At 41.4% G+C, this 25,656-nt stretch overlaps 8 protein-coding genes across 9 annotated transcripts; 6 read left to right on the top strand and 2 right to left on the bottom strand.

Annotated features, from left to right (window-relative positions):
• Positions 1 to 38: 38 nt before the first annotated feature.
• On the top strand, positions 39 to 5,880 carry LOC117567298 (uncharacterized protein KIAA0930 homolog). Of its 2 annotated transcripts, XM_034247180.2 has the most exons (7): positions 39 to 555; positions 1,377 to 1,543; positions 1,598 to 2,020; positions 2,084 to 2,528; positions 3,429 to 4,922; positions 5,053 to 5,202; positions 5,263 to 5,880. In XM_034247180.2, exons 1-7 carry the CDS (start codon positions 441 to 443, stop codon positions 5,301 to 5,303), a joined length of 2,835 nt encoding a protein of 944 aa, XP_034103071.1. In that variant the 5' UTR covers positions 39 to 440; the 3' UTR covers positions 5,304 to 5,880. The 2 variants fall into 2 exon arrangements, with proteins under 2 accessions (XP_034103071.1, XP_034103072.1); XM_034247181.2 differs by lacking the exon at positions 3,429 to 4,922 and having other exon boundaries at positions 5,263 to 5,878.
• Positions 5,881 to 6,210: 330 nt separating this feature from the next.
• Positions 6,211 to 12,137, top strand: LOC117567299 (spondin-1). Its single transcript, XM_034247182.1, has 5 exons — positions 6,211 to 6,507; positions 9,248 to 9,642; positions 9,700 to 10,161; positions 10,223 to 10,448; positions 11,008 to 12,137. Exons 1-5 carry the CDS (start codon positions 6,312 to 6,314, stop codon positions 12,033 to 12,035), a joined length of 2,307 nt encoding a protein of 768 aa, XP_034103073.1. The 5' UTR covers positions 6,211 to 6,311; the 3' UTR covers positions 12,036 to 12,137.
• LOC127565681 (protein teflon) lies at positions 6,647 to 8,908 on the bottom strand. Its single transcript, XM_052005389.1, has 3 exons — positions 7,497 to 8,908; positions 7,320 to 7,427; positions 6,647 to 7,257 (listed from the first exon to the last, which is right to left on the bottom strand). The coding sequence occupies exons 1-3, from the start codon at positions 8,808 to 8,810 to the stop codon at positions 6,727 to 6,729; spliced, it is 1,953 nt and encodes a 650-aa protein (XP_051861349.1). The 5' UTR covers positions 8,811 to 8,908; the 3' UTR covers positions 6,647 to 6,726.
• Positions 12,138 to 12,208: 71 nt separating the features above from the next.
• On the top strand, positions 12,209 to 14,840 carry LOC117569098 (sulfotransferase 1C4). Its single transcript, XM_034250115.2, has 6 exons — positions 12,209 to 12,304; positions 13,161 to 13,496; positions 13,552 to 13,786; positions 13,850 to 14,054; positions 14,119 to 14,245; positions 14,400 to 14,840. The coding sequence occupies exons 2-6, from the start codon at positions 13,412 to 13,414 to the stop codon at positions 14,816 to 14,818; spliced, it is 1,071 nt and encodes a 356-aa protein (XP_034106006.1). The 5' UTR covers positions 12,209 to 12,304; positions 13,161 to 13,411; the 3' UTR covers positions 14,819 to 14,840.
• A 116-nt stretch (positions 14,841 to 14,956) lies between these two features.
• LOC117569095 (probable asparagine--tRNA ligase, mitochondrial) lies at positions 14,957 to 16,642 on the top strand. The gene is made up of 4 exons (XM_034250111.2): positions 14,957 to 15,161; positions 15,217 to 15,424; positions 15,496 to 15,722; positions 15,785 to 16,642. The coding sequence occupies exons 1-4, from the start codon at positions 15,003 to 15,005 to the stop codon at positions 16,640 to 16,642; spliced, it is 1,452 nt and encodes a 483-aa protein (XP_034106002.1). The 5' UTR covers positions 14,957 to 15,002.
• Positions 16,643 to 16,650: 8 nt separating this feature from the next.
• LOC117569096 (nuclear inhibitor of protein phosphatase 1) lies at positions 16,651 to 18,317 on the bottom strand. Its single transcript, XM_034250112.2, has 4 exons — positions 17,987 to 18,317; positions 17,693 to 17,913; positions 17,020 to 17,638; positions 16,651 to 16,962 (listed from the first exon to the last, which is right to left on the bottom strand). Exons 1-4 carry the CDS (start codon positions 18,228 to 18,230, stop codon positions 16,841 to 16,843), a joined length of 1,206 nt encoding a protein of 401 aa, XP_034106003.1. The 5' UTR covers positions 18,231 to 18,317; the 3' UTR covers positions 16,651 to 16,840.
• Positions 18,318 to 18,397: 80 nt separating this feature from the next.
• Positions 18,398 to 19,642, top strand: LOC117569097 (zinc finger protein 809). The gene is made up of 2 exons (XM_034250114.2): positions 18,398 to 18,756; positions 18,823 to 19,642. Exons 1-2 carry the CDS (start codon positions 18,412 to 18,414, stop codon positions 19,591 to 19,593), a joined length of 1,116 nt encoding a protein of 371 aa, XP_034106005.1. The 5' UTR covers positions 18,398 to 18,411; the 3' UTR covers positions 19,594 to 19,642.
• Positions 19,643 to 20,087: 445 nt separating this feature from the next.
• LOC117569203 (uncharacterized) lies at positions 20,088 to 25,387 on the top strand. Its single transcript, XM_034250271.2, has 11 exons — positions 20,088 to 20,575; positions 20,636 to 20,753; positions 20,814 to 21,560; positions 21,624 to 21,950; positions 22,013 to 22,825; positions 22,886 to 23,065; positions 23,128 to 23,223; positions 23,303 to 23,338; positions 23,398 to 23,670; positions 23,795 to 24,788; positions 24,844 to 25,387. The coding sequence occupies exons 1-11, from the start codon at positions 20,213 to 20,215 to the stop codon at positions 24,986 to 24,988; spliced, it is 4,092 nt and encodes a 1,363-aa protein (XP_034106162.1). The 5' UTR covers positions 20,088 to 20,212; the 3' UTR covers positions 24,989 to 25,387.
• The last annotated feature ends 269 nt before the right edge of the window (positions 25,388 to 25,656 follow it).

The following is a 25,656-nucleotide window of genomic DNA, read 5'->3' on the forward strand; positions in this document are numbered from 1 at the left end:
TAAAAAAGCTTACACATTGATGTCTGTAGACATACTCAAATTGCAATTAAAGCTTAATATACTGCCATTGTTGTGTTATCGTTGTAGCTTGTGATAGAGAGCAGGTCGCGATTAGTAATTCTTCGGCGTAATTGTAAACACAACAGCTGGCTAACCAAAATAAGAGAAACTGGAGATGATACGCAAGTGGAACCAGCTGTGAGACAAACAACCCCAAGATTGAAAATAGGGTGGCCAAACAAAAGGTGGATAGAGCTCTGTTACTCGGCTGCAAGATTGAAGAGTGTGTTAGTCGCTGCCCGCTGTTTAAACCGTATTCATTGCTCGTCTAATAGAAGTGAATTTAACACATCAATATGCAAAGCCGCAGAAATATTGCAAAGTTGTGAAATAATTAATAGCTTGCGAAACCGAAAAATCATCCCAGCGACGTCATCGCCATGGCGTTGGCGAGTGCAGCGGGTGCTCTGCTCAAACCACAGACTCCACTCCAGCAGCTGCTTGAGGACATCAACTTCCAGCGCACTAAGGAGATGCGACAGCTGCTCAAAGATGGTGATTAAATTTATCTTTCAATTGTATAATCCATTATCAACTATTTTAAGTTTATGAGAAATTTGTCTACATTTGCACATTATCGATTTATCAAGTGCTCTCTAACGGCAACTCCTTCTACCCTTGTCCAATGTAAATGTGTCTGTAAAAGTGTGTGTGCAGATTTTGCTCCACTTTGGACGTGCATTAGCTTTGTATGTGTATGCATATACATACACAATTATACTTTGAAGTATGCGATCCACAAACCGGATTTTCGCTTTTGTTTACAATGCCATTGAAGGAAGGGTTCTCTTAAGTCTTTGTTACGCTTTGTCGAGGGGGCGGAAATTGGTCTGATGCCCATTTATTCAACAATACCAGCGAATATTATATCGACTAAACAATTTGTATTTGCCACTTAAGAATATGGTTTCGTTTTCTAACTTTCAAGAGAAAGAAATTGTGAAAAATGGAACGAATAATTTGTGATCTAATGTATGTTTCTTTGTTTGTGTACAAATTTCGATCTCCTACATAAGCAATTCTATAAGATTTTCAACTCTTTTATATTACTTATGTACATATTCTTATTTTCAAAATATGTAATATTGCTTAAAACAAATTTCTCCTTAAAAACGGTAATATGTAAACTTTGGGTTTGTAATACAGAATTCAAAAGCATGACTATGAATAAAATATACAGCAAGATGACACAAAAATAAAGAAGATAACTGCGTAATATTGAAGAAAACAAATTTTCGAAAAGTAAAAAATAAATAAAATTATTTTATATAAAAAATATATTATTAGTTACCGTAATAATATATGTGTCCTTGTAGATGGCGGCTTTGTAGTGCTACAGGGTACAACATACTGGACGGATTTGTTCGTGCGGCATTTTCTATTTCAAACGGAGCCAGTGCACAGCATTGACTCGGATGATTTGCTCTTTTTTGTGCGCAAGAAGCATGTGAAGAGCTCATCGCGTCACATGCCAAAATATGAGGTAAGTAAGTGTACATCACTATCAGGTGCACTTAATTCAATTGTGTGTTTGCAGACTGAAGTTGAAGTATTTCGCAAGGACTCGCGCAAACTGCCCATTGGAGACCCAGATGTGGATTGGGAGGAGACTGTTTACCTGAATATGGTTATACATCAGTTTGACTACACATTGACCTTGGCCATTTGCACCCGAACATCGCCCAAAGAGTTGCAAGTGCTGCGTCGGCACTCACAACGTGTCTATGCTAGTCCAAGTCGTCGGAAGATGGACACCAAGGGCGAGGGCGAAGAGATCACGTACCCACACATTTGCTTCATGGTGGACAACTTCGATGAGGTGTTCAGCGACATTCTGGTGCGCGATGGCGAAATGGTGTGCGTCGAGCTGGTGGCCAATGACAAGGATGGTGCCGTTCAGGGTGTCATCTTCTTGGGATCGATACGTTACGATGCACTGAAGAAAGTCTACGATGCCAGAGTAAGTGAACTATTATTCCTCCTACCTAAATAGATGCCTGATTGAGTTTTATTGTAAGCGCAGCAATCCAGTCTAAGTTCCAAGGTGGCGCAGCGAATGTCCTTTGGCTTGTTTAGCAGCGGTGCTGGAGTGCAAACGCGCTGTGAATTCGTACGCATGAAGGGACCGCAGGGCAAGGGACACGCTGAGATGGCGGTGACGAAGCCAAAGGGATCGGGTGTTGAGACGCCAACCAGCGAGCCCGGCTTTTGTGCCACGGACATGTGGGACGAGTGGGAGGAGGAGAACGATGACTATTGCACGTATCGCCATCAACGACGACTCAGCGATCCCAGCGCCAATCTCAATAATTTCTCACGCTACGGCTGGCGCACCAAGAACACCAACCAGGACATGGTGACTAGTGGCACCAGCGCTAGTGTTGGCGCTAAGGCGCGTTCCGAGAATGAAGGACTCGACTCGTTGGCCAGTGAAGTGTCTGAGATTGAAGCCGGAGACTTGCGAGACGGTAAGCAGTGTTTGGGATTAATCCACTAGCTTTAGTTCAAGTAACATTTGTGTATTTGTTGAATTGCATGCTCTTCAGATCATTTATGTAAATAATGTGGATTTGCTATGTATTTATGTTTTATGTACAAATAGCTTGATTTGTGTTGCGCTTCTTCTGCTTGCTGTGATCAATTCTTTCCTTGTAAACGTAAACATGTTGTGGTTCCTACGATTTTTCCTTAAATTAACAAATTTCAAATTTCACACTAACCAATCAAATGTGTACAATATTTGTTATATTACGAAAAAGGATTGCCGAAAACGTATAAATGTATATTGTATATTGTAATCAATACATGATATATTGCCGAGAAAGCAGGACAACTAAACTACAGTAAAACCAAAATTAATTATTTGCAATTTATGTTTGCTTTTAAGTTTCAAATTGTTGATTACTTTACACTCAGTTTCAATGAATAGAACAGAGATGAATATAGTAGATTAAAGCATAGAAAACATGTGAAATGTTTTAGCGAAAATGATTAATTAACAGGGATGGGTTAGCTGATAGATCATTCATTCGGTACTGGTTACTGTTTACTCATTTCTCCAGTTAGGCCTATCCAATGTCTATATATATAGCACCAACTAATTCCTACACTCCGCATCCCAATTAATAATTAACACCAAAATCAAATAGTGCCCTATTGATTAGAGTCTCCCGCTACCCGTTACCCGCTACCCGACTCCTGCCCTCCGCCATCTCCTGGTTATTTATGATTTCCCTTGCTTATTTGATCCCGTTGGCGAAACAATTATGTTATAAGTTGCTTGGACGCCGATTGTATGTCGGTTGTTTTATGTGTCGTTGTATATGCTTTTAAACGCAAACAAAAAACCGATCTATATCTACTTGTAGATCAGCAACGTCCTGCTTTCTCGGCCTCCGCGACAAAACTGCACTCAAATCCGAATTGTGAAACGCTCAATCTAGCTCAAGCGTGTGCTGGTGACGAACCACACAAGGCACCAGATGCCACCACACCGTCTGACCCAGTTCCAGAATCCGTGGTTAATGAGATAGCCGCTGCGGCTCCAGCCGTCACTCCTCCGCCGCTCAGCGTTGCCGTCGAGGTGACCGTGTCCAACAACAGCAACAGCAACGACAACGGCAGCAGCAGCACAGGCTGCAATTGCTTCGGTGGCAAAAAGTGCAAGAAACGCTGGACATCGGGGGCCAGTGCCATAGACACGCCGGTGATGTCGGAAGTGTATTGTCCCAGCTGCGAGGATGCATCTAATGAGACGCCAGCTTGCCTCAGCAAAATGCCCGACAAGCGTCAGACGAAGCTCAAACCCAAACCGCCCAGCATTCTGTGTGTGGAGAGCGAACTTGTGGTCAGCAAACGTGGCAGTCTTCGGCTCAGCTCTAGCGATAATAAGCGCAAGGGCAACAACATCACACGCAGTGTCTCATTGAGTGCCGCCGATCGTCGGACGAGTGTGCCAATCCCGGGAAGTGCCAAGAAGGCGCCAGCGGCATCGCGAGTGCGTGTTGTCAAGGCAAAGGAGATGGACAAAAGCAAGGAGAAGGAGAAGGATAAAGAGAATGATAAGAAGTCTTCGAACCAGAAAGCCAATGGAGCCAGCAGTCTGCTGGCCAAGATGTCACCCAAGAGGTTGCGCAATGCCAAAGCAGGTGACAAGGAGAAGGAAAAAGACAAAGACAAAGAGAGAAGCAAGGAAAAGTCAAAGCTGACACCAAAAGCAAAAAGTAACAGCGGCAGCAACAACAACAATAACGATGCCAAAACAGCACCTACAACAGCATCTGGGACAGATTCTGCTACCAAGGTGGAGGAGTACGAGCTGGCCGATGATGCCACTTCATTGAACGGCGAGGCTGCAGAGTCCGGCGATAGCGCCTGCTCTGCCAAGATGGCCATACTCAGCGAAAGCGACAGCAAGATGATGATAAGCGTGCGCGGACGTGAAGAGCTGCCCGTGGTGGAGCAATCTGGCACCCCATCACCGCCCACTGTGGTGCCAGTGACGGTGTCGATGCATCGCTTTGAGAAGTGTATACGTGTACCTGTTAAATCAGAGAGCCATCCATTGCAGCTGGACTTGACGTTGTCACCAACGACGGCGCCGGCTGACCACACAACTAATGATAATAACGAGGAGCAACAAGAGGAGTTAGGGGCCACAAGTGGTGATGCGGTATCACCCCTACTAAATGGCGAGGCGGATGTGGCCAATGGCAATCAGCCACAAGCAAGCAGCGCCACATTGCCACGCACCTCCAAGCAATCCTATTATAACAAGGTGCTGCATCTGGTACCCAAGCGTCGCACACCGGACGGCACTAACATATACTATTGGTGCGATCTTCCCAAAAAGGCACTCAAAGGTCATTGCTACGATATCTTATTAGTTATAAATTATACACTCACGATATTCCTGCCACTTTGCATGCATATAACATTGAACTGTGCTGAACTTGGAATTCATTGTTCTGACTTTTATCCGTTTGCTTACAGAACTCGATGATGGTGCCTACAATCCACTGTGGACCAGTCGAGGGTTCACACAATCCTTTCACTTTTGGAAGGAGAATCGTCGCCAGCAATCGACGCCACTCAATGCATTCCTCACTTATGTCACACTGCCCTGGTGGAGCATTGCCAAGGGTGAGTTGCTGCCTTCAGAGTTCGCTATTAGAAATATTCTAATCCCTACTGTTGTTTCAGATTTGCTGGATCATCGAGAGACACCTATACTAACCTTTTAGTATTAGATGTGTGCTACGCTTGTGATTTGCTATTATTATGCTTTAAAGTATTACCTATCAAGTCTCTTTAATTTGTAAATTATGTTAGTTATCTTTTGTGATCTTACGTGAACGAGTGTATCTCAGGTAGCTAACTTCATCTGGCACCTCCCTAACAAATTCCCAATTTGATTTAACTGCATCTAGCTCGGTTATCCTTGACCAAATGCCAACATATTATATTTCGCTAGGAATCTGGACTAGAGCGTTATTTACTATATATTATGTAGATGCGAATTCCCGATTGAAAGTGTGTAGTATAGCAGTACGAGTATAACGAATGCAACGCCAACCTACAAATTTATAAACCACACATATATTATGGTATACTTAATATTATGCTGCATTTTGAAATGATATAAAGATTGTTACCAAAAATCAAATGTACATGTAATACTATTATTTATATATATATATTATATGACAACATTTATACTATATACATGCGTATGTATGTACAATAATATATGTATATGTATAGTGAACAAGTGCGAAACAAACAAAGTAAAATAAAGAATTGCGTACAATAAATACAATACGAATACAATCTTTGAGTATCATCATCAGTGTCAACTTAAGCCGAGGTCTCCTGCCGAGAGTCGTGTACTATATTTAGACGAAGACATTTGCTCTTATCACAGTTGCTTACGCTCCATTAGATAAAACGCGGAAGACATCGCAGAACAAGTGAATTTTCAATACTGGTCATACGAACAAACTCTTTTTTATCCATCCACACAGATCCCGTGGCAGCTGTTCAATCACTAGGAGCAAAGTACATATGCTAATCGATGTACATCCATTGTGAGAGCAGTAATCAGCTGTCGGCTCATTTTGATGATAACTCGAAAAAGCAGTTCAGAAATGGGATTCAGTCTGTTTGTGTGCATTGCCTGAAGCGGTCGCGTCGCGTTATTATTATTTTGTGTTGTATTTGAGTAGAATACAAAAATATAGATTAAGATTAAGATGTCGCATTCACTGCGGCTGCTTGCCAGCATCATTGTGGTTGCCTGTGTTGTGGCCGGCACAATTAGTTCAGCGGCTGGTTGTTCACGGGCTCCCACACATTTGCCCCATGGTCGACGAACACGCGGCGATAATGGATACAAATTAATTGTGGCTGATGGTCCCAATGGCTATGTGCCTGGCAAGGCATACAACTGTAAGTTAAGGTGGCCTGGTCTAGTCTGGTTTGTCTCACTTGAGATTGAAAGGTTTCATAATCAGCACTGGGGTTACGGGGCCTAATGACCCCATAGATAACAATGGACAGACTCGAGCATACAATAATCTTGTATTTAGTATTAAATCATTTATTTATTCTATGCTGGTGTACAATTATTTCAATTTGTATAGTATTATGATTTTAAAAGGCTGCATGTTAAGTGCTTCCATGTAGGATTTCGAAATGGGTTTTCAGTTGGCCGTATTTTAGGAATCCTCTTTCGCACTGTGGACAATAGAAATTATGTAAATGGCTCATCCGATGTTCATTGTAGCGTGATCTGTTAGTGCTGCATTCATCACACCATTCACAGTAATACACACATCTGTTAAGTTTGGGCAGAAAGCCAAACAACAGTAAGTAATTTTCCGTTGTCGATGAAAGTTCAACCTTTTTAAATAATTTTTGAGTGGTTTGATGCGTATACCATTTGCTAATTAAGTTCAAAATGCGCTTCACTTCGCTCACATTTAGATCAGCCATAAGAAATTTATTTGCTTGTTCCGTGAGCATCGACAATTCACTAGCGATCTTTTGAAATGTCTGCTTAGTTGCACTTTTTTGAAAATTCCATATAATGTCTCGATCCCTTAGTATTTTGCTGAACTTAGTAGCTTTTGAGCGCAAAACCTCGCAAAATTCCACTGGTTTTCGGTCCTCGTAATATGGATCCTTGATAATATTCAACTGCAAATAAATGAGAGCTCAAAAAATGCTGATCGAAAATGAATAAAAATGTCATAACTTACGCCAACAAATTGCAGAAGTACACAATCATCGCGTAATTTAGGATGCGTGGTTTCAACTGATTTTACCTCAATATCTTCCAATCCCAATAGCTCTTCACTTAAGTCCGTCTTAAATATAATATGCAAAACATTCAGGATATTTTTCCCTGAAAGTAAGTTATTATATAGATAACTTACCTGTTTAATATCAAGCGTTCTGTTAGATGTCGCATTCTTTGGAAGTTTTCTTTTGGAATTATCATCAAAAATTATTGACATTTTAATTTCATCAATCGATTCAACTAATGATCGTTTACTACTTGATTTAACTTCTGGTTTTGTCGAGATTTGACTTGTTAGCCCTTCTGAATATGTAGGTCTCCTGGGTGGTTTGTTTTTCCACATCGCCGGATTTGACCTGTCAGAAAAAGATTCCCGAAGAGGGTTTTGCTTTTTCACTTCTAATGTAGAAGTTTCCTTAGTTGTGCTTTTAGAAGTTTTGAGGAAATTTAAATCAATATTCGGCAAGTACTCAATTTTATCAATAATTATAGAAGACAAATTTCGATGGGTTTTGTAGTCCAGCTTAAAAGAAGAATCGGTCTTTAATGAATTGGTTTCAGTCATTATTAATGACTTTTTCAGTTTGGGTTTGGTTCTTTTCTCTCCGCTATTCATTGTTAAAAGATTGTAGAATGTTGGCTTATTACGACTCACGGGAGTCTCTAGATCATGTTGACCAGTATTTTTCTTCTCTTTTAATAGCTTTATATTATTTTCTTTCACCTTAGGTATGTTTTTCTGAGGTACATAGACCTCTTGCGCCAATTCTGCATTTTTGTGTGTATTAACAATGTTAACTTTTTTAAGTCTTAATGAATTAACGTTATTTTCGTCCTGAATTTCAGTTGATGCAGTAATTCCAGCATTTAGTTCCTCTTTGGTATTATTTATTCGCTTAATCTTTTTATGAGTTATGGATGTGGAAGATTCCTTTGCTGCATCTGAGGCTCCAGGTTTTTGAAGTTGTCTTTCACACTTAATTTCTATCCCAGGTTTCAGAGCTAGTGTTTTATCATATCCAGTGACAAGAGATTTATTAAGTTCAGCACCTTGACGATACATTTCTGTGCCGGAAATTTGATTGCCTTTGACAAGGTTGTTTTCCTTTAGTATGTTGATTTGTAATGTATTAGCATCTAGTCCAATTTCCATGTCATTAATCTGTTTATCTGTTTCTTCGTTTATAATAACATGTGAATCAACCTCATCGTCGTCGTCCTCAAGAGACATTATTTCATCCATCGTATACACGTTGTGTTCTCTTGGAAATTCAAGAATGTCGCAGTGCATCTTCTGCAAGTGATGCAAAAATTCAATCACACTGTTGAATATGTCATAACAAAACTGACAAGACAATCCCACGATATTTTCTTTTCGTGATACTACCACATCGCCGCATTTTTCGAAATTTACACATGTTTCTAATAGAAGATTAGCAAACAAACTCATCTCGCTTATAATTGCTTTCGGTAATTTTCAAATAATTTGTTGTAAGCAAACCGCGGCTGTAGCGATCGCATATTAGAGATGGGGAAAAATCGATAACACGTTCGATATCTATGTGATAGTGTGACCAAAAACAGAAAAAATTAAAAATACTTTGAGGAAATATACTTAATTTAAAAGTATCGTGTCTTTGTATTTTTGCTTACGGACCCGCGATTATCGGATTAAATAAAGTTCATTGCTAATACGTAGAAAACACTTCAAGTACATAAACAATTTTTCCATCTTTGCCACATGTTAATCTGCAAAACACCACTTGTCATATCGAAGTATGCACCAGAATATTCTCGTTTCTTACAAAATACACGATCAAAGTATCGAGTACAATAACGAAACGGTTATTTGAATTGACTGGCGTTTAATACTTTGGTGTTTTCTAGTATTACTGCTCGGCTCTCGCACGCATACGAAAATTCAGCACTTCACCCATTTCACCATCGCTGCTGAGGCACACACCGGCGCCAGACGTCCCCAAGTTGCCAGTCCTCGTCGTGTTGGTCGCTTCCAGCTTTTCAGCGATTCGCTTACCAAGTTCAATGATCGCTGCGTGAACACGGTGTCCGAGGCTGACAATCTACCCAAGACTGAGGTGCAGGTTATGTGGGTGGCCCCCGAAGCAGGGTCAGGATGCGTCTCTTTGTCCGCCATGGTGTACGAGGGACCAAGAGCTTGGTTCTCTGATGACGGTCAGCTCACCCAGGTGATTTGTGAGCACAAATTAAATGCAGCAGATACACAAAAGGAATGCTGCGCCTGTGATGAGGCCAAATACAGCGTAAGCCCTACCCAATTAGTAACAATTCATAGTTTTTTGCTGTACCGTAAATTTTAGTTTGTTTTTGAAGGAATCTGGTCAAACGAGACACATCCTAAGGATTATCCTTTTGCCATCTGGCTAACGCATTTTTCCGACGTGATTGGTGCCTCCCATGAAGCAAACTTTTCCTTCTGGGGCGAAAATCACATTGCGACCGATGGCTTCCGTTCATTGGCTGAATGGGGATCACCAACAGCTTTGGAGACTGAGCTGCGCGCCCAAGGTCCAAAGTTACGAACTCTGATTAAGGCTGCAGGACTTTGGTATCCCAATGTCAATCAAAATACATCGTCCAAATTCCGTGTTGATCGCAAGCATCCAAAGGTCTCATTAACCTCCATGTTTGGCCCTTCTCCCGACTGGGTGGTTGGTATCAATGGCGTTGATTTGTGTACCTCGGACTGCAGCTGGAAGGAGTCTCTGGATTTCGATTTGTATCCCTGGGATGCCGGCACCGATAGTGGTATATCCTACATGGTCAGTAGAAGTGACATTCCTAAATGTTAAATTACATCCCACACAACTCTATCTTCCATAGTCACCCAATGCTGAGACGCAGCCTAGAGAGCGCATGTATAAAATCACAACAATGTACCCGGAAGATCCACGTGCACCATTTTATAACCCACAGACTCAAAAGATGACACCTTTAGCTAAGCTATATCTCCGTCGCGAAAAGATCGTTTCCCGCAACTGCGACGACGACTTCCTTCAAGCCCTCCAGCTGGAAGTCTCTGACGATGCCGAGGAGCACGATACCAGAGGTAAGATTGAAATCGCATTGATCTAATTTACAGCCATAATTTAGTTGGGGCAATCTTAAGCATACCTGCTAAAGGTCGAATTCATTTTCTATATCTTTACTCCAACTTTGGTAATTCATATTGAATTTATAAGATTAATATTGAGTGTGATGGGAAAGTTTCAGCCTTGAAAATACAATTAATTAAGTGAAAAAGGAAAGCTTGTTAGGCGCGTCTGGGTCACCATATTTGGAATTTGTAATGGCAATTCTAGAGGTCATCTATTACCATTAATTTAGCTCTCTCAAAAAACTTTTTAATAGATTAGTCGCATTGTGATTTGCGAGCTAGATAGCATGGTCAAATTAGAATACAATCTCGATCTGCGGATGATCCACAGGACTATGGTCCCCAAACTTAATGTCTATGGTTCTCACTGTCTCTAAGATTTAGCTATTTAATAAAAAGTGTTTAGACTGATAGACAAACAAATAGAGATCCAATCACATTTCAGTTTCCAGAAAATTGGAATACCCTATCCATGAAAAGAAAGCTAACTAGTTGTGTGATGTTATTACAGCCGAATGCCGAGTGAGCGACTTCGGAGCCTGGAGCCCGTGCTCCGTCACCTGCGGCAAGGGAATCCGCATGCGCAGTCGTCAATATGTGAATGCTGCACACGCTGAGCAAAGCAAGTGCACACGTCAACTGGTGTCCAAGGAAATGTGCGTGGCAAGCTTAGCAGAGTGTCCCAATGGTGCGGGTGCACAAGATCGAGATGAAGATGAGGGCGAGAATCTTGCCAATTCGCAGTCACTGGTAAGCGACAACGGCGAAGGAGCTGGCTTGTGCAAGACTACGCCTTGGAGTGTTTGGTCAGAGTGTTCTGCCACTTGTGGCATTGGCATCACTATGCGTACCCGAACCTTTGTGAATCCCATGGGTCGCAAGCGTTGTCCGCACATTACCATTGTGGAGAAGAACAAGTGTATGCGACCGGATTGCACTTTCGAGCAGGTGGAACTGCCCGATCCCAAGTGCCCGACCACGCAATGGAGTGACTGGAGTCCTTGCTCTGGCTCCTGTGGACGTGGTAGTGCCATACGTAAGCGCTTGCTGCTGCTTGAAGATGGTCAGGAGAAGGACGACTGCACAAAACGCATGGAGTTGCATCAACAACGCGAGTGCCAGCATGCTCTGGACTGTAACATCAACCAGGAAATGGCCAAGGAGATTTGCGTACAGCAGGCCGAAGCAGGTCCTTGCCGTGGCAGTTATCAGCGCTATGCCTACAATCCTGAGTCCGGTCGCTGCGAGGCTTTTACCTACGGCGGCTGTCGTGGCAACCGGAACAATTTCCTCACTGAAAATGACTGTCAGGTGACCTGCAACAAGATCAACGATGGTCAGCAGGAGCAGGAGCAAGAGGTTAATGTGCCAAAGCGTTGCGTCATGTCGGAATGGTCCGACTGGACGCCATGCAGTGTTAGCTGTGGCGTCGGCCACTCCCAGGGATATCGCTATCTCGTCAGCTCACATGCTCGCTCAGGTCAAGCCTGTCCCCAGCGTCTGGTGAAGCAGCGTCTCTGCACTATGCCCGCTTGTTAAGTAAGCTGAGAAGTTCAGCTGTTTGCTCATTACTAACCACAACATTTAAATTTTGATTGTGAAATTCCAAATAAAGTTAACGTAGCTTAAACTGCCTCTTAATCGTGTTTATTATATGTTTTTGTTATTACATATAGTATGTATGTACATGACACAATTAGGTGCCCTAGGTCACTAGTTGGATGGGTATGCTCATTTATAATTTGGTAATGTGAAAATTGTTGTTTATCATAAAAACAGAACATGGAGATACACTTGATCACTTATGGGTAAGTTTGGCAAAAGAGGTAACTGTAACAAAATCTATTAGCATGTCAATTATCGCAGGTGTTTAAATCCTTAAAAGATAATTGTATAGGTATTGGTCTCAAATAATTTATGCAAATGTTGTAAATATATGTATATTAGAATTTAATTATAAAAGATTATGTCACTCCATTGATCTGCGCCGTGTATAAATTGTGTATGGTTATTTATAAATAGAAAGGGCTTTTTTAATAAGTGGAGGTCAAGAAGAATATAACAACTGAATTCTGGCTGTATGATATGAGTGATTTTAAAATTGAGCGTCAGTTCTAATATTGAATTCGACGCGAATCGTTGTGTGCAAAATTTTACAAATTAAACTCAACAGTAAAAAAATGTTTATTTTTTAAGCTAATTAAGAAAACATTCAACTTTTTCATCATTTGCATTTTAAAAAACTTATTTAATTATTGTATTAATATTCATGATTAGCGTTAGAATGAACCACAACTTAAACCATATACATATCTAGAAAGTGATATTAAAAAGATTTTCCTTGAATATTTTAAAGAACAAAGATATGTATATGTACAAGTATCTAGTGAGCTTCAAATATACCAAAAAATACCAAATATATAATATAATTTTTGCCCAATATCATTGGTTTTTATATATCTTTTAAGGTTTCAGCCAGATTTTCAGACAATATTATTTGAATTATCTAAATAAGAAGTATTTTTTTGGCGACGAACGTCGTAATTATTTTGTTTGTGACTGTTACATACATAGATATTTGTGAATAAAAAATTGTCTGTTGCTATAACACTATAATATTCATCTGTCCTAGCATCTATAAAGATATTATTTTATTTATTGCAGAACTATTAGTTAATGGGTATATCTTGAGTCGAGATGTCTAATTAATTCCATTGCTAAGCAAGTACATTGACAGTAACTATTTTCCGCTTGGGCCAGCACTTACTGTCGAATTCAAGACAGAGTCAAGTCACTTTCTCTAAGCCGAAAGTGCAACAGTCAAATATGTATTGAGTCTGTAAAAGAAACGCTTTCCCGACCATATTGGCAAGCGGCAACCAGTTTAGTTGGTGCTAGCCACTTGTGGAGTGCAAATGGATAAGTTACAGGTCAAGTTTCCACATCGCATACGCGACGTAGATCCCGCCATCAATACGGAGCTTTTGGAGTACTTTAAAGGTTTGTATAAGAACACAACTAGATTACTGCTTAGTAATCCTATAAATCTGAATAGGTGAGCGCACGGGATTTGTACAAGTCGGACCCGAGGGATACTTTTTTCCCCACAAGTTCAAAGAAGAGGCGGAACAATACTATAATTTCGAGGCACGACCCGATGATATTTGGATCACCACTGTGCCACGTTCGGGCACCACGTGGACACAAGAGCTCATTTGGCTGGTTGCCAACGGTTTGGACTTTGAACAGGCCCAAGAACGTCCGCTAACAGAGCGTTTTCCTTTCTTTGAGTGAGTGCCAAGGGAAATTCCTTGGGGATTCTTTCGATATACTTAATACTTGTTTTTTTTCAGATTTCCTTTGTTTATGCATAATGATGTTAAAGCTGAGCTGATCGCAGAGAATGAGGGTAATGATAAGGCTATTGAGTTTATTGAACTCATTTCTCGACCAGGTTACGAAACATTAGATGAACTGCCTAGAAATCAGCGACGCTTCATAAAGACACATTTCCCGTTTTCCTTGATGCCGCCGAGTGTTTTGGAAAAGAAGTGCAAGGCATGCAATAAATTCAAATTGAAACAAATGTCTTTTTGCATGAACACCATCCATCTCATTTTAGATCATTTATGTGGCGCGTAATCCAAAAGATGTGGCCGTCTCCTATTATCATTTGAATCGATTGTTTCGCACACAGGGCTACACCGGCGATTTCGAACGTTATTGGCGTTATTTTCAGCAGGGATTAAGTAAGTATTAGACGATCCTTCATTTACATATAAAAATGGAAGAAAGTTAAAAGTTTATATGTATGTATTTTGTAATAATTCCATAACAATAATATGTGTTTACAAAGCATTAGCATAGAAACATGAGTCAGCTTTCTAACTTGGATTATTTCAGATCCTTGGCTGCCTTACTACAGCCATGTGAAGGAGGCTAAGGAATTCAGCCACCTGTCGAATGTGCTCTTCCTTAACTATGAGGACATGCTGATTGATTTACCGGGGACTGTGAACCGAGTCGGTGACTTTTTGAATTGCAGACCAGATGCAGAAGGATTGCAAAAATTGCTCGATCATTTGAGTATTGGCAATTTTCGGCAAAATAAATCAGTTAATATGCATCAAATGGCTGCCGTGGGTATTCTAAAGGATGGCGAAGAAGGATTTGTTCGCAGAGGCGGCAAAGATAGAGACGCTACCAAGCAGGCGGACCAGCAAGAGTTTGTTAATAATCCTAATCTTCTGAAGAATGCAAATGAATGGGTTCAACATAATATTGAGAAATTTCAAACTGCGTGCGATAAGAATTTGCATTGAAAATGTTATCGATTTTTAATGTTCGTGCATTCTACATTTACCGCCGCATATTTCTTAATCGACTTTTGAGTTGCATTATGGCTCTACAAATATATATAATAAAACTGTTCAATTATAAAATCATTTAACACACTGTTTTAATTTGTATTTAAAGTTTGTAGAATAAACAGCGTATGAAGCTTTTATGCAATCAAGTGTGCTCATCACTAAGCTGGTCAGCTGTTTCGCCGGCTCTTGTATAAAAAGGGAAACAATGTTGTTATTTAAAAGATTTCACAGTAGCGTACAACGCATTGCAGAAATAAGCAGAGCTAGCAAGCCTGGAGACACGTTGCACGTTAAGGTGAGCACCAATTTTCATTCAAAGATTCGCTTGGATAACATTCGTGGCTTTACAGGGATGGATAAAAAATGTGAGGCGACTGAAAAACAACATATTCTTGGACATCAACGATGGATCAACGAATGAGAAATTCCAGCTTGTTGTGCCCCGTAATCCAGGAACACAGCAGCTGACCTCGGGTTGCGCTGTCAGCGCCACAGGTTGTGTTCAAGTGGCGCCCAATGGACACTTGGAGCTGCATGCCGACAAAGTAGAGTCTCTAAGTAAGCAACTATAATGTGATTCTATAGGATGTGATTCTTAACACCATTTTATCTGTTTTGTTCTCTTTAAGCGGATGGTCATTTAAAGGATGGCTATCCCTTTTCACCCAAACAGAAGCATGCTCCCGAATATGTACGTGAGCATCTGCATTTGCGCTCCCGCATCGACTATATTGCCGCACAAATGCGTGTTAGGCACAGGGCACAAAAGGCCATCCACGACTACATGGACGAGCTCAATTTTGTGCAGATCAACACGCCGTTGTTGACTACAAACGACTGTGAGGGAGCAGGAGAGGTTTGGAGTAGCACAAATCGTCTCTGATAACTTTCGTAGATTAACTGCAATTTTTCTTGAAGGTTTTTCGTGTGCAGCCAGAGTCGGAGCAATTGCTGAAACAAATGGCACGACCTAATATTCCATCGGACCAAAGCTACTTTGACCAAAAGGTTTTCCTCAGCGTCTCCGGCCAGCTACATTTGGAGGCCATGTCCTACGGCCTGGGCAATACTTATACATTGGCCCCTGCCTTTCGTGCCGAGAATTCCAAATCACCATTGCATTTAGCCGAGTTTTATATGTTCGAAGCAGAGCTGGTGCATATGGAGCAGCTGGAAACCCTGGCTTTCTTCATAGAACGCATGCTGAAGGAGATTACTAATCGCCTGCTCAATGCAAACGCTGCTGATCTGCAATTCTGCCAGCAGAGCGCCAATGCTAGCTCGGATCTGGCTTGGTTACAAGTACCGTGGAAAACGTTATCTTACGATGAGGCGCTCGCATTGGTTATAGCCAACAAACAAAGCTTCAAAAGCGCTGTCACTCCCAATGAGGGTTTCAGCAAGGAGCAGGAACTGTTTCTAGTTGCACACTGCGGCACACCAGTGTTCGTTATAGACTGGCCGGCACAACAGAAACCCTTCTACATGAAAACTTGCCGCAGCAATCCACAACTAGTGCATGCCCTGGATCTGCTGATGCCATCGGTGGGTGAGCTGTGCGGCGGAAGTTTGCGCGAACCTGATGCTGAGCAACTCAGTAGGCATCCACAGCTGCCGAAGAGCTTGGGTTGGTATGTGGAGCTGCGCAAATACGGCGGATTGCCAACAGGCGGATTTGGCATGGGTTTCGAGCGATATCTGCAGCTGTTGACGGGTGTGAAGAATATACGCGATGTGATACCGTTTCCTCGCTATCCGCACAGTTGTAAAATGTAAGCAGAATGTAATGTATAAATTGTTGTTATTTGCTGGGAAATGTGACTACAATTTGATCAATTTGTAAACGACGGGATTGAGAGATTTCAACAGGCGAAATTGGAAGCAAAGCATTCTATTTGTCCAAGGTTTTATCTCCCCGATGATCAGCTTCTTTTATGTTGCACTGGAAACTCAATGCATTCTATTGATGGGCTTTTAGAGCTGTCCAAGCATTGGCTTACGACCTGGCCATGCTTCTTTGGCGTACTTCTTCTTTTGTGGACACATCGAGTCACTTTCGCCGCTAGTATCATGCACTTCGTCCACAAATCGACGCACTGCAAGAACACAATTGTTGAAGGGATTCGTACTGAAGGTATGAACACTGCACTCACCATTCGCATTGGCCATGGCCAATTTTTGTGCTATGGATGAACTAGGCACAAGTGGCTCCTCGTAGATAGGCGTCACGTCGGGTGCCGGATTGGGCAGCATTAGGCCTAATTTGGAGTTAATTCCAAGCGGTGAAATGGGTTCAAATTCATTGTTTTTCAGTTGATTTCCCGCATCGCTGTTGCTAGCCGGTAATCCCTGATACAATGGCGAATGGGGAATCGCAGGCAACTGATGCTGTTGATGGTGCTGCTGTTGCAGTTGCTGATGTTGTTGTTGCTGATGCTTCATTTCGACTATGCTCTGCTGGAACATTTGGTGACTCGCTGAGAGTATGCTCGCTGCATTTGAGCTACTGCCGCTGCCCGTGTGCAATCCCATGTGATTGGGCTCGTAACGGGAGCGTTTGGCAGGTACAACAGTTGTCTGCACTAGATTCCGAAATCGTCCCACACTGGGATCAACGTCTTCAGGGTTGATGATAATCTCCTCATCGTTGAAGGTAACATTGCGACGTTTGCGGCCCTGCTTCAAGGCATTCTGCTTGCGCAGATTGTTATCGTCGGCAATACCAAGCATCGAAATGCGTCGATTGTGTGCCGTATTGTACTCTGTCAGGTTCTACAAAGCAATTGTGTGACCATGGGCATTACATTCACTACATTTTAAACTTACATCTAATTCGGTTTGGGTTTCCGGCAGCCCCAGCAAAGCGCCATCACTTGTTTCGCTCAACGGCAGATCCTCCATGATGTTTGCATGCTGACCACCGGCCGACGGACGTTCTCTTAGTATATAGTTGCGTGTCGATGCGCCAAAATGAAAGGTGCTATTAATCTGCAGTTGTGTCGGCTTATGTGCCTCCAACCGCAGGGTGCCAATAAATGTGCCATGGGCTGCAAGAACGAATAAAAACTGTAGTAAAACTACATACTTAACATTCCAAGTCAAGTAGGCGGCAAATCTCACTTGAGCCCAAATCCACGAGGTAAGCAATGTTTAGATGCTTGTGGTAAACAAAGGCGGCATGCACTCGTGAGCAGGAGGCGTGGTCAATGCAGAAATCATTCATTTGGCTATTGCGACCAAATAAATAGCATCGTTTATCATCCACCATTAGCTTTTGCACCAGTTTGTCGTCCTTAAGCACGTCCAAGTGCAGCCCCGTGGGCGGTTTGCCAGCCCAGCTAGGTATATCATAACTGTTGGCCATTCAATATCTTGCAACTTTTATCGGGATAAAAATCGTTAAGAACTCGATGGTGTACACAAACATCAAGACAAGACCGGTCGCAATGTTAATAAGGTGCTAAAATATACCAAATATACTGTGTGTGAGTGCCAACTCGTTTGTAACTGCACTTAAGTTGGCAGGGTACTTTCATTGCAAAACAATGAATGTAAACAAAGATTATATACAAGCTGCGCAAGTTTATTTAAAGTTACGAGAAGGAGATCGAGCTTTAATTGTTATCAAATGCTGTCATTGTGATGCAGGCGAATTAACAGAGTGGTCGCAGTTTTCCCGACACTTTGCTGTGTCACATTTTGCCTTGGATACATGCTTAATAAGCCAGCGCACAGAGCTGGATGACGAGATTGAGGCGGAGGTTGAAATCGAGTTGCAGAATCAGCAAAACTGCGAGATATCTGAAACCGAAGAGACACATAAAGAAACAGAAGTGAAGAAAGAAGATTCATACCAATCTGAAGAAGATGAAGGGTTAGAAGGAAACAGGGTAAATACACAACATACATAGTTGTAACTCGCAAGCTTAATAGTAAGTAATATTACTATTTTACAGCTGAATCAGCCTTTCTACAGTCTGCAGAATACACATCCCAAGCTTATACATTACTTTATTCAGCTCCTGCGCCAACATGAATATCTGTGGCGTGATGAGTTTAAAAACATGGATTTTAGGAACGAGCGAACTGAAAGCGCCCAACAAATAGGCAGATCCCTTGCCAGGCGGTTTAATGTCAAAATAAGGCCCCAGACTATTAGTCTTAGTGCTCGAGCACTGCTGAATTGGTTTAGACGTCAGTATGCTCTGCACATTAGTAATCGTGGCTTTCGTACCCGTCACCAGGACTACTACGATAAGCTGCTGAAATTTGTGCCCATATCGGACATTTCCGTTGTCAATTGCGACGGATGCCAGCGCCGTTTCATCAATGAAGATCAACTGAGACGGCATAAGCATCGCATGCACTTTGGAGGTGATCCTTATGTCTGTGATGTGTGCCAAAAAGGATTTGTGCACGCGAGTAAACTGCGTATGCATCAGAATAGATTTCACAAAAAATACACCCGTTGGAGTTGTCAAATATGCAGCTATAGTGCTCCCAGTAAATGGGATCTTAAGTCGCACGTTACCTCTCACAGTGGAGACCGAAATTTCACTTGTGAGTTTTGCGGCGTATCAACCAAGTCAAGTTCTTCGTTGGCGGTTCATCGGCGCACGCATTCGGAACCCACTATCAAGTGTCCTTATTGTCCAAAGAAGTTCCGTGAAACATATATTTTAAATTGCCACATTGCAAAGTCTCATTACATAGAAGAAGAAACTTAGTAAATAAAAATAAATGCATTTCATTTTTGAAAGCAGGAATTTATTAGAATTTCGTAGATTTATTTAAAAAAAAAATGTGTTTTCCCACGATATTATGCGAATCAGATGTTGTCGATATTCACAAAATTCGATGTTTTCCAAACTCTAAAATTCACTCAATTCAATGGTATATATGTATATACAAACATATGTTTGTATGATCATGCAGCGCTATAGAGCCATTGCCATTCGCACAAAATTTAGAGTAGATTGCGGGCATATTGGCTGCAAATATCGACGTGAGCGAGGATCGATGATTTTATAACCTTTGATAGTTTAAAAAGATGATATTATATAATTATTGTCAATTCAAGGACTAACTTTCACTATAATTAATAAAATAAAATACATATAAAATCTGTTCGTGATAAAATAATCGATGCTTAAAAATGTAAAAGTATCGATTCATCGATAGTTTCAGAATTTTTTCTCCACCTCTAATGGCTACGATTTGAGCATAGCCAGGTGAATCAATTTCGCGTTAGTGCGCGATAAAAGTGTATTTGTTTATTTGTTAGTATTATCGGAAGAGCAATAGATTTGCCTTTATCGTAAATAATAACATATTGAACATGCAAAGATGGCGAGCAAGCGATTGAAAATAGATGACATGGTTGTGGATTACAAATTTGCTTGTCGCTGTTGTCTTAAATCGGAGGCGGAGTTCTTCAAGCTGGACGCTCTAACCGAGTCTAGTTTAATAGACGACAATAATGGGAACTCCACAAAAATACCTCTAATACGTTTGCTATTATTCTGCATTCGAACCGAAAATCTGCCTGAGCTGCCGCAATATATTTGTGCTGATTGCAGTAAGAGTTTGCAAATTGCCTACTTTTTCATACAAAACGCTCAAAAGGCTCATGAAATTCTCTGTCGCAAATTGTGCCCTGGCAAGATAACGAAGGCGACAACGCGATTCAATGGTCAACCACCCCTAGAGGTATGTGATTATAATACTGTGCGAGGCATCATTTATACACAAAAATGTATATAATTTCAGCTGCATCGCGGGGACAATGTGAAGCCCTCAAAGTCTTCTGTTCGCCACGAGTGCAAAATCTGTGGCGCCATTACTAGTAATCGTCTGGAACTCAAACAACATATTCGCATGCATTCAGGTAAGAAGAAGGAATTGACAAGATAAGAAGACTTAATCATTTTGTATAATTTTTAAACAGAGCAAACGCGCCATTCATGCAAGTTGTGCAAATTCGTGACATTTAAGCAGCGACTGCTTCCCGAGCATTACAGGAAAGCGCATGGCTTAACGGCTGCTCAAATAGATCAGCAGTTGAAAATGCGCAAATCCTTGCAGGCTGCTATGTACGCTACAAATGCGACGACATCAAGGCAAGCGAGGGAAAATGATGATGCACAAGTGAAAGTGTGTACACTGGAGGACATGGAGTTACTGATTCCCACTGTGCTGACGCCCGAAGACTTCTCGCAGCCTCAACTTGACGCTGATCAACTACGTGATATTGAACAACAGCTGGGGAACTCTTTGGATGCGAATGATTCCGCCGTCTTGCCGGTTGATGATCCTACGGGTGGCAACTCGAATATGAGCATTGGGGCGGAGTTTCTTGTCATGCCTGATGGCTCGTTGCAGCAAGTCCATGGTGGTGCTGGGGTTGTCTTCGAGTACATCGATGACAGCAAAACCCCACAGCAAATAACGGCAAATGTCACGACAAACGCAAGTTTGCAGAACTTACTGGATGACTCCAAGTCGGATGTGACATACAGTGCAAGGGATATTGAAATAAACCATCCAGTCGGAGATTCATTGCCACAAATCACTGTGAAACCAAAACTTCGACCAGGTCCAGGATCGACGAGTGTAATGAAGCACAAGTGTAATCTGTGTCCCAAAGTATTTCCCACAATTGCACGCCTTAAATCTCATCAATTAACACATAGTCGTAAGTTAATTTTTTCCCCAATCTCTAAGACTCCAATCAATTAACGTTATTTCCTTTATTTAGATTTACCCAAGTTTTATTGTGATCAGTGCTCTTATCACTCGCTGCGCAGCTCCGATCTCATTAAGCACTATACAGAGGAGCATAAGTCTTCCATTGGCGATAGTAAAATTCACGTTGAGAAATCCTTGCAGTCGCTGTCGACGGACAAAAGTCGTATATACTCTTGCGACATGTGTTTGTTTGAGACACCAAGTAGTGCTCATTTAAGATCACACTATAGTGATAAGCACATGATACAGCCAAGTGACATCCAACTGCGTCCCAGCTGGTCAAACGACACCAAGGATAAGGGATGCAGCCCGTCGCATTTGCCTCTTGGTATCACATGTGTGTTTCTTAAAATTTATATTTATGGAATTTTATTGACAAGGTACATCGCTTCCTCACAGATCCATCAACATTCACTGAATCAACAATTGAATCATCGGCAACAACTGAGTCGACTGGAACTACAACGGCGACAACGACAACGCTACAGGATCTACAACCTGCTCAGCCGACAACTACAGCTGTGGTTACGCCTGCTGGCGATATAAACGTGGTTGTGGATGCCACCTCATTATTCTATGATGGTGGCGCAGCATCATCAACAGCGACAACTACAAGTACAACAACATCAACAGAACCAACTGAGAATGTCTCTGCAGCATTTGAAGTATTCCCGGAGCAATCTTTATCCAAATCCATAAGGACAACACCGAGGAAAGTCGATTTAAGTGGCATTCTGCCTGCTGTCAGTGTTTCTACTACTGCTGGTGGTGGCAATATTGGTGTAGTTACCACAGCAAATCCAAACAATTCTATTTTTGGAGACATGCAAGACTTCATTGACAATACCGACGTCGCCGCCATTTGCACTATACCAGCCGACGATATGCCGGTCGTTGATGGCGACGATATTGTGATTGATAACAATAATATGAGTTTGGATTTCGATGCCGAGAATTTGTTTGATGACTTCGAGGAAGATGTTGAAGTGGGTGAAGATGAGGATGAGGATGAGGATGATCCCGAGAATGAGGATGAGAATGAAAACAATGACGCGGCTGCCGATCAAAACTTGCTACTTACCAGTGATGATGATGATGTCGATGACTTTGATGACGAGCAATCCAAGCATCTACAGAAACCGTATTGTATCTATTGCAACAAAAAGTTTACCAGCCAATACAAGTTTGAGAATCATATGTTTGTACATCGCGGTAAGTGCAACAACTTACAATTTAGTTACGCTTTTAAACCAATATGAAATCTGTTCTTAGGACTGGCGCCATATCGATGTGAACTCTGCACCAATCTGTACAATATGAAGCGTCTGCTCATACGTCACTACAAAACTGTGCATAAGCGGATGCCGACGAGGGATATGGTTCAGGCCAAGGGCGACAAAGTAACAGTGGAACGCACAGCGATCGAGAAGCTGCACGTCGGTGTGGATAAGCGTAAGCGCTGTATGTTGTTTCAAATATACTTTTGGTATTCATTCGTTTCTTTGCTCTTCCAGCTCCGATACTGATGTGTGCCAAGTGTCCTTTTGAATGCGAAGTGGAGGGTGAGATGCGAAAACATCTCAATGCTCATCATGGCATTAACGATGGCGGTAAGTATAATCTTAAAATGTTAACACTAGAATCTTGTTTTATCAAAAATTCTTGTTGGGCTTTTAATATTTTCTACAGTCTCAGTACATGCCAACGAGGTGTTTATCATACGCAGTAAGTTTATTATTTTTTACTTACTATGGCAAATAATAATGCCTAATTCTTTTGCACAGAACTACCTTTTGAGTGTCCACGCTGTATTCGCTCGTTTGCGGCAAAACGCACGTTGACTCGCCATTTGCAGCGAAGTCACTTAGTAGACACAATCATTGAGATGCAGGCGCCTCAATGGACAACCAGTTCAGCAGCAACAACAACAACCACTATGACGTCTACAACCGCCTTGCCGAAGAATGCACAACGTATTGTTGCTGAGGTTGACACTGATGGCGATGGCGATGGCGATGGTGATGGTGATGGCGATGGCAGTGGCTATGGAAAAAGCGGTAAGAGGATCAATAGCCTAGCAAGAATGAATTCAAACTCAAATTCCAAATATGCTCAACACATGCCGCCACAACGACAACATCTGCAACACGTTTTAAATACGAAATTGAAACTGCTCTTCAGCGATGACATTGAAAAATGATCTTTGCTCATCGCCGTGTGCAACAGCAGACAACATAGTGATAAACAGTGACACTGGAATTGAAACGGATAATGAGGATATTGACAGTAAATCATTGACCTCAACACCAACGTCTGGATTCGCAACAATTACCACAACAGCTGACACAAATGATGCTATCGATGATAAACAAAAAACAACTACAGAATCTTCGCCTTTAACTTCAACCTCCCAGATAACGTCTGAATCACCGACATCACCGTTAACAACAACATCAACAGCACTCGAAAAAACACCGACAACATCAACACTTTTTCCAACGCCCACGCCATTTGATTTTGATCTGGACTTCATAGAAAATGGTGCGCATGGCAACAACGACAACTTTAATGTATTGCCAATCACAGGACAATTGCTAAACGGCACAGATAAACTACTTACAGCAGCATTGGAGCCGTCACCAGTTAAAGATCTTCGTTCCAGGTTACCCCAAACTCCAATTTTTGTGTGTAAACAATGCAATCAGACATTTGACGAATTGAGTAAAATGTTGCAGCATGAATTGGAGCAACATTCCAGCGGCATTGTGTCGCCGCGTAACGTCTATCAGCATCAGTGTAAAGTCTGCAACACAACATATCGAACAGTGACGCTCTTAAATTATCACATGAAAAGGCACGCACCACGCAAGATTCCTTGTAAGCAGTGTTCCAAAGAGTTCACAACGAGTGCAGAGCTAGAGCAACACGTGGATGCTGAGCATCGGACAAACACGGCCTTGAAATGTGGCATCGATGGTTGCGAAAAGACTTTTAATTACAAGCATCATCTTAAGCGACACCAAACAGCTTCCCATACTCGTGTACAATATATATGTCCCGAGTGCGGACGCGATATGTTAACCAGTCTTCTTTTAAGAAACCACATAAAAATGCATAAGGGAACACATTCCTACAAGTGTCCAAAGTGCGTTCGGACTTATATGCGACCCGGACCGTAAGTTAATGATCCACTATCCATTTATATAAGCTAATCAATAATTCAATTGCAGCTTTCAAAGACATGCACTGCGTGAACATAAATGGCATCTTACTGAGGATGAGTTAAATAAAATGTATAGCGTGAATGAATCCACACCTCCGATAAAAATTCGCGAACGAAGGTCGCATGATGTTGAAAACGATACGTCTGATTAACCATTTGACGCACCACGATTATTATATCATAAAAAAGAGAATATATATTTTGTATACATATGTATAATAAGTAGTATAAACGTTTATCAAGCTTAAGTTTATACTACATTGTTTGGTATAGAATCTTGCCGCACAATGCAGATTGTCTGTTAATCCCTGTATCCTATAGTTGTTTGTATAAATGCACGAATGAGAGACAGTTGGTGAACGAGTTAATTAATATGTTAAATTATATTCATATATATACGAAAGTAATAGGATTACTGTTTTTTTTTTATATTACTTTTAATTGACTAAGTATGCTTAATTTAAGCACACATGAATTAAGCCTTGAACTTATAAATTTTAATTTCTTTCTGACTAAACTGCACAAATCTCAATATATTTCACATCTACCTTAAATTAAGTATTTGTTTCAAATATTATTAAATCATTAAACGTATTTAAAAATAAGTAACAATTATTTGGGCCTGCAAGGGGGTTTTCTTGTTCTATCCGAACAAAGCGTAAAGTATTTAAAGCAGTGGAGTCTCCTGTATAATTGTGAAAGTTTTAAATACTTTGTTTCAAATGTCTTTGGTGATATTCAAATTTTCGCGGTTTGTAGATTTCCCATTACACTTATCGATAAATTCTAATCTTTATTGAATACTAATCTTTCAGGAATT

This window comes from Drosophila albomicans, chromosome 3, assembly GCF_009650485.2.
Source record: "Drosophila albomicans strain 15112-1751.03 chromosome 3, ASM965048v2, whole genome shotgun sequence".
Taxonomy (NCBI): domain Eukaryota; kingdom Metazoa; phylum Arthropoda; class Insecta; order Diptera; family Drosophilidae; genus Drosophila; species Drosophila albomicans.

Coding starts and splice junctions, on each gene's coding strand:
- LOC117567298 (XM_034247180.2), top strand. CDS start 441: ATGGCGTTGGCGAGTGCAGCGGGTGCTCTGCTCAAACCACAGACTCCA. Junction 556..1,376: donor GCGACAGCTGCTCAAAGATG/GTGATTAAATTT, acceptor GTGTCCTTGTAG/ATGGCGGCTTTGTAGTGCTA. Junction 5,203..5,262: donor CTGGTGGAGCATTGCCAAGG/GTGAGTTGCTGC, acceptor CTGTTGTTTCAG/ATTTGCTGGATCATCGAGAG.
- LOC117567299 (XM_034247182.1), top strand. CDS start 6,312: ATGTCGCATTCACTGCGGCTGCTTGCCAGCATCATTGTGGTTGCCTGT. Junction 6,508..9,247: donor GCCTGGCAAGGCATACAACT/GTAAGTTAAGGT, acceptor GGTGTTTTCTAG/TATTACTGCTCGGCTCTCGC. Junction 10,162..10,222: donor ATAGTGGTATATCCTACATG/GTCAGTAGAAGT, acceptor TATCTTCCATAG/TCACCCAATGCTGAGACGCA.
- LOC127565681 (XM_052005389.1), bottom strand. CDS start 8,810: ATGAGTTTGTTTGCTAATCTTCTATTAGAAACATGTGTAAATTTCGAA. Junction 7,428..7,496: donor GAACGCTTGATATTAAACAG/GTAAGTTATCTA, acceptor ATTATATTTAAG/ACGGACTTAAGTGAAGAGCT. Junction 7,258..7,319: donor TACTTCTGCAATTTGTTGGC/GTAAGTTATGAC, acceptor ATTTATTTGCAG/TTGAATATTATCAAGGATCC.
- LOC117569098 (XM_034250115.2), top strand. CDS start 13,412: ATGGATAAGTTACAGGTCAAGTTTCCACATCGCATACGCGACGTAGAT. Junction 13,787..13,849: donor GAGCGTTTTCCTTTCTTTGA/GTGAGTGCCAAG, acceptor GTTTTTTTTCAG/ATTTCCTTTGTTTATGCATA. Junction 14,055..14,118: donor TTTTGGAAAAGAAGTGCAAG/GCATGCAATAAA, acceptor ATCTCATTTTAG/ATCATTTATGTGGCGCGTAA.
- LOC117569095 (XM_034250111.2), top strand. CDS start 15,003: ATGCAATCAAGTGTGCTCATCACTAAGCTGGTCAGCTGTTTCGCCGGC. Junction 15,162..15,216: donor GAGACACGTTGCACGTTAAG/GTGAGCACCAAT, acceptor GTGGCTTTACAG/GGATGGATAAAAAATGTGAG. Junction 15,425..15,495: donor CGACAAAGTAGAGTCTCTAA/GTAAGCAACTAT, acceptor GTTCTCTTTAAG/CGGATGGTCATTTAAAGGAT.
- LOC117569096 (XM_034250112.2), bottom strand. CDS start 18,230: ATGGCCAACAGTTATGATATACCTAGCTGGGCTGGCAAACCGCCCACG. Junction 17,914..17,986: donor CCTCGTGGATTTGGGCTCAA/GTGAGATTTGCC, acceptor TCGTTCTTGCAG/CCCATGGCACATTTATTGGC. Junction 17,639..17,692: donor AAACCCAAACCGAATTAGAT/GTAAGTTTAAAA, acceptor ATTGCTTTGTAG/AACCTGACAGAGTACAATAC.
- LOC117569097 (XM_034250114.2), top strand. CDS start 18,412: ATGAATGTAAACAAAGATTATATACAAGCTGCGCAAGTTTATTTAAAG. Junction 18,757..18,822: donor AAGGGTTAGAAGGAAACAGG/GTAAATACACAA, acceptor ACTATTTTACAG/CTGAATCAGCCTTTCTACAG.
- LOC117569203 (XM_034250271.2), top strand. CDS start 20,213: ATGGCGAGCAAGCGATTGAAAATAGATGACATGGTTGTGGATTACAAA. Junction 20,576..20,635: donor ATGGTCAACCACCCCTAGAG/GTATGTGATTAT, acceptor ATATAATTTCAG/CTGCATCGCGGGGACAATGT. Junction 20,754..20,813: donor ACATATTCGCATGCATTCAG/GTAAGAAGAAGG, acceptor ATTTTTAAACAG/AGCAAACGCGCCATTCATGC.